Source organism: Mercenaria mercenaria, chromosome 2, assembly GCF_021730395.1.
Source record: "Mercenaria mercenaria strain notata chromosome 2, MADL_Memer_1, whole genome shotgun sequence".
In the NCBI taxonomy this organism is placed as follows: Eukaryota; Metazoa; Mollusca; class Bivalvia; order Venerida; family Veneridae; genus Mercenaria; species Mercenaria mercenaria.
The window spans coordinates 8,705,268-8,711,536 of NC_069362.1; the positions used below are offsets into that span (position 1 = coordinate 8,705,268).

A 6,269-nucleotide genomic window follows, 5' to 3' on the forward strand; every position below is an offset into this window, starting at 1 on the left:
GTCCTATGGACACACATCTAGTTATTATATGACACACAACAAACATGAATATACCAGATTAAACTTTAATCAAAGCTTAACACAGAACTGAAAACGAAAATAAAATCCAAGTATCCGTTCTTGAGTAATCCATAAAAGAAGTCCCCAAGGGTCCTCTGTCAAAAATGGTTAAATCACTGTTTTACTACCAAACCCTAATAATGCGTATATCCTCCACGCTGAATGTGACACTCTGCTTGATACCGCTGATTAAGACGAGCAACAGTACTCCGGTGAATTCCAGATATCGTTGCAACATCCTGGGGTCGCATACCAGTTTAATGTCCCAGGGCACGAGCCCAGTCTTCATTAGTTAGTCGTCTTAACTGACACCTTGGCAGTACATTAGCCATTACTGTGACAGTGGCCGAACTTGGATGGATCGCAAGTTTATTTTCTTTTATAAAATTCATTTTACAAACAAAGTAATTAAGTTACTAAGTGTTTGATTGATCAGTAATAGAATAAATTACTCATATTCAGGACTTTGTTTGTGTGTAATTGGTCAGTGTGTGAGGAAATAATGAAAGCAAGACTATTCTGAGCACTTTTCAAATTTACTGCTAATTTTGCCATTTTTGAAGGCTTACCCCCAGTGCATGTAAACTGTTATAACTTGATCATTTATGTATCAATTTTCATTCTGTTTCGACCAGTGTCCTTGTAACAGATATCTGTTGACTATGGTAAATCCAAAAATGCATGTAATTTTTTAATTTGCGCTATTATGAAGAAAACATCCAGCTGTGCAGGACTTTTTAGCTCACCTGAGCACAAAGTGCTCGAGGTGAGCTTTTGTGATCGCCCTGTGTCCGTCGTCCGTCGGCAGCAGCGGTGGCACCGTCAACAATTTGACTGTTAACACTCTAGAAGTCACAATTTTGGCCCAATCTTAATGAAACTTGGTCAGAATGTTACCCTCAATAAAATCTTGGGCGAGTTCGATATTGGGTCATCTGGGGTCAAAAACTAGGTCACCAGGTCAAATCAAAGGAAAAGCTTGTTAACACTCTAGAAGTAACAATTTTGGCCCAATCTTAATGAAACTTGGTCAGAATGTTACCCTCTATAAAATCTTGGACAAATTTGATATTGGGTCATCTAGGGTCAAAAATTAGGTCACCAGGTCAAATCAAAGGAAAAGCTTGTTAACACTCTAGAGGTCACATATTTGGCCCAATCTTAATGAAACTTGGTCAGAATGTTACCCTCAATAAAATCTTGAACGAGTTCAATATTGAGTCATCTTGGATCAAAAACTAGGTCACCGGGTCAAATCAAAGGAAAAGCTTGTTAACACTCTAGAGGTCACAATTTGGGCCCAATCTTAATTAAACTTGGTCAGAATTTTACCCTCAATAAAGTCTTGGACGAGTTTGATATTGGGTCATCCGGGGTCAAATACTAGGTCACCAGGTCAAATCAAAGGAAAAGCTTGTTAACATTGTAGAGGCCACACTTATAACTGTATCTTCATAAAACTTGGTCAGAATGTTAATCTTGATGATCTCAAGGTCCAGTTTGAATATGGGTCATGTAGGATAAAAAACTAGGTCACCAAGTCAAATCAAAGGAAAAGCTAGTTTACACTGTAGAGGCCACATTTTTGATCATATCTTAATGAAACTTGGTCTGAATGTTAAGCTTGATGATCTATAGATCAAGTTCAAAACTAGGTCACCGGGTCAAATCAAAGGAAAAGCTATTTAACACTTTAGAGACCACATTTATGACCATATCTTAATGAAACTTGGTCAGAATGTTAAACTTGATGATCTTTAGGTCAATAGGTCAGGTGAGTGAGACAGGGCCTTCATGGCCCTCTTGTTTTACCAAGTATATTATAAATCAGTATTTCAAGTTTTCTACCAACTCCATGAAATATAGTTATCAGTGACAGCCCTATTAATTTGCATACTCTATTTTTTAAATTTCAGTACAAGACATAGTGTTCCAACTGCAGCGGTTCGTGTCAGGTATGGCCAAATACCATAATGACTGTCACACTGTCATGAAAACAGCCATTGTGTTCCCAATTGAAGTCGACCTTTCCCGAGGAACATTCACTTACGACACATCAAATCAGTTTAACGATGGCGAGGAGGAAGAGGAAGCCCAAGAGGAACGTGGGATAGAAATATCAGGAGATTTAATATCAACAGATTAATTATGCTGCCATTGATTTCATTTTCTCCAAATTAAACAATATTCTAGCACTTTCATAAGATCCATTTTCCAGAAATCAAATCTTTGCTTTAATAGATTGTTTGTGATAAATGATGTTTTATTTTATTTTACAAAACTTGCAGCAGTGACGATATAGTTCCAAAAATATTCAGTAGTTTGCATAAAATTTCTCACATAAGTTTAGAGTTATTATTTAAATAAATTCATAGCCATTAAGATTAATTTTTCATCATATTCATATTTGGATAATCATTTTGAACATTGTACTGTCTTGGCAAATTTTTTTGGGCATAATTTATATGACAAGATAATTTGAGTCTTGTAATTGATTTGATATTTAATAGTGTGGCTAATCAGTGCTTGTCTGACAGTGTAAAACCATTAAATTGTACACCCAGTGTGGCATATCTTTTAAAGTTCCACTTCATATGGTATCTATGTGTCAGACTTCAGAGTTGTCAGTTAATAATCAGAAGAAAGAAACAACAGTCATGTTACCAGAAAAAAAGGAAATTTCACTTTTAAGTATTGATTTTGTATCATGCATTCTGTATAACACTTTTCACATTTTTTGTCAGAGATAAAACATGCTTTCATGGGAACCATTTATACATCTCTTCCCTTGTGTGAGAATATTTATGTAATTTAACAAAAAAATAATAGAAATGAACTTGTAAACCCTTCTGTTTAAATACATTTCATAATTAGCAATTTCTTCTTTATTTTGTGTTAAATGTTTCTTATATAGCAAGTGTTGTGCAATATTCCATTTGACTTGTCTGTTTCATTCCTTTATTATTGACTTCATGTTTACTTTAAAGCATCTTAAAGCTTACATGTTTATTTTTTCAGTGTTGAAAATAATTTGGTTTTGAAGGATTTTATTAGAAAGCAAATGTTACTTAATGCACACAGAATATAATATAGAGCATGTGTAGTTGCCATTGACTTACTGTAGAAACTTAATTGCTTGTGTACCCTTCAACTTTTAATTTGAATGTATTCATTCTGTATAACGTACAAGATGTATCAATATTAGAATGTTACATGAATGAAGTGATGTCATAGTATACATACATGTTTTTGTCTAACAGGAATTTGGTATAAAGTTTACATGAACTATGTGAACTAAGTGATGTCATATAATACATATATTCCATATATGTAACAGAAGTTTTCCCATGGTTTCAAAGTAATATGCCATTACCCTTACCTTTGTATGTACTTAAAGTACCTACCAGTATTTTACCTCTTTATGTACTTTAAGTATCTATATTTCTGAAGTACATTTTTTTAATTGTTAAAGATTCTTATGAAATCCATAGTATTTATTCTTTATACATTCCAATTAAACTATTGTACTGGGTACATATAAAGAATTCCAATTTTATGAGATTCAACAATTTAATTTTGTTATTACATTTTCATACAATGTTCTAAGAATTGATAGTGGGTACCTACAGAATACTGTAAATTCTGAAATTTTCACGAGGGATTTAATTATGCTAAATATTTGCTAACTGTCCATGTTGGTGAAAGTATTGTTATAGTTAAATACAGTATACACTTTAATAACAAGTTGCTCATATATTGTGAATATTCTACCATATGAATCAGTTTAAGATACAGCAAACTTCTAGCCTGTGGGGGGGGGGGGGGGGGGGGGGGGGGGGGGGGAATATGTGATTTTACGTTATATAGCATAAGATGTCAACAGTCAATAGCAGCAGATTATAGTTCTGAAATGTAAACTTTAAAATATTAAAGGCTTATTAGGTCAGACACATACAGGGATACACAGACTTGTTGTTACTGCTGTATTCATTCAATCATATATTTCTTGCAAATGCAAGTGAGAAGAAAGGCTGGAAGCATAAGCTTTAAAGCTGTCATATTTACAGATTAGGTAAACATTTCTGAGAAATTTACCAAAGATCAAGAAGTTAACACTATTTATTCATATATACTTAAGAGTACATTGTTCATATTCTTTGTTGGATGTTAATATGTTATCAAATGTTGTGAAATATTTTATTGTATACTTTCTTTGCATTTAATTTTTTTTTTGATTGTAGATCTGTTTATTTATATTTCTTATGTTGTTGTAATTTAAATTGTGAAAAGTTAATAAAAAGTATGACTTATTTTTGTTATTCAGTGCTTTAATTTAAAAAAAAGCCTTTATGCCTAAGATACCAGTACAAATGACAGAACAGTTCCAGCAGGGAATTCTGGAATCTGTTCGTTGGTGGTAAATCCAATTTAACATTTGGTTCCTAAAGAAAATTCAGTGTCCCAGAAATAAAAGGGACTCTTAAGTAAACTGAAAAAAAAATGAGTATTTTGTTTTACAGATTTCTCACTAGAACTGAAAATATGTACTCTTAAAAAGCTGTAAGTGTCAAATACAACCGTTTTATTCAGTACAGACATCAACATTAAAGTGACCAAAAATGGGTTGTAAGTAACAGACAAAACCCTATATTGAAAAAAGAAACCCTATATTAAAAAAAGAAATGTCATTTTTCATTCAGTAAACAGGGTTACACAAGATTTTTATGTACAGTTTATGGTCTTCTCTGCAGTTTCCAAAAATGTTTCCTTAAAAGGTTGTAAGTAACAATTGCGACCTTATATTAAAGGGACATGAAATTGCAAAATGACATAATTAAACTTGTGTTTGTGAAATAGGTGAACTTCTTTTTTCAATCCCCTGCCATGAGTGTTGGGGGTTATAGGAATGGTCTCCTGTCCATCCTTCTGTCCGTAACATTTTGTGTCTGCTCTGTATCTCCTAAACCCCTCGAAGGATTTTCATGAAACTTGGGACAAATGATCACCTCATCAAGACAATGTGCAGAACTCGTGAGTCAGCCATGTTGGCTCAAGGTCAAAGGTTTGAGCCTTCCATTTTGTGTCCACTATGTATCTCCTAAACCCCTTGAAGGATTTTCATGAACCTCTGGTCAAATGATCACCTCGTCAAGACGATGTGCTGAACTCCTGAGTCAGCTCAAGGTCAAGGTCACAACTCTAGGTCAAAATTTTGAGCCCTTCATTTTGTGTTTGCTTTGTATCTCCTAAACTCTTTTTTATCATGAAACTTTGGTCAAATGATCACCTCATCAAGATGACGTGAGCCATGTTGGCTCAAGTTCAAGGTCACAACGCGAGGTCAAAGGTTTGGGCCTTCCATTTTGTGTCAGCTCTGTATCACCTAAACCCCTTGAAGGATTTTCAAATTCATTGATGTCATCATACATGGACTATAAAATATACTTAACAACGTCAACACTTCCACCAAATACCATCAACTCTTTCACTATCCAGAACAGTTGCAGGGGATGTCTTTCAGACTGCCTTTTTTTATTTGAACTCAGTCAGGGTTTACCTCACTTTAAGGTGGTTATAACTTAGCTTCAACATGTATGCTGTCAGTTTCAACTTCCTTATATAGCATAGCTAAAAGTGGAAACTTTGCTGGATGCTGAAAGTAGCCTGTTGAATTTTTTTCCAAATCTTTGAACAGGAGATGGAGACCCAAATGCCACTTGGGGCCTTACTTAAGACATAGACTAGTATCTTGTCATGAGTGTACCACTAAATGGTCAATAGCCATACTGACTGCTTCCTCTGGTAAGACTCGCACTTGCATTATCAAATCATTAATGGCACTAATTGATTTGAAGTAAGCATATGGTGCCTTTGTATATTCAGGATACATCTGGATTAACAGCTGACATTCTGAGAGCCGGAAGTAAAATGGACAACAACTTTATGTAAGATCAAACTCTTGTCTTGAAATATATGAAATGCTCTTGACAGATTTCCGCCTAAAGGGCCAGTAGTGCTTCTATCCAGGATAGTTGCCTTTGTGTGTATTGAGGCTTTTCACTGAGCATTTGCAAGAATCCAGGTCAGGGTATAATGTGACTCCAACATCCTTACACTTGTCACAGGTACTATATATTTAGACCTAAGCACCTCTCTGCAATAATCGAAAAGGGACGTTGAGTGTTTAAATAACTTTGGGTTAATAAGAT

At 34.5% G+C, this 6,269-nt stretch overlaps 1 protein-coding gene across 1 annotated transcript in view; it reads left to right on the plus strand.

Moving 5' to 3' along the window:
* The window catches only part of LOC123563132 (PRKCA-binding protein-like), a 51,338-nt gene extending 46,968 nt beyond the window's left edge, over positions 1 to 4,370 (plus strand). Inside the window, exon 7 of the mRNA XM_053524368.1 lies at positions 1,977 to 4,370. Coding sequence (XP_053380343.1) covers positions 1,977 to 2,206 — 230 coding nt within the window. The 3' untranslated portion in view covers positions 2,207 to 4,370. The remainder of the gene's footprint in view (positions 1 to 1,976) is intronic.
* The last annotated feature ends 1,899 nt before the right edge of the window (positions 4,371 to 6,269 follow it).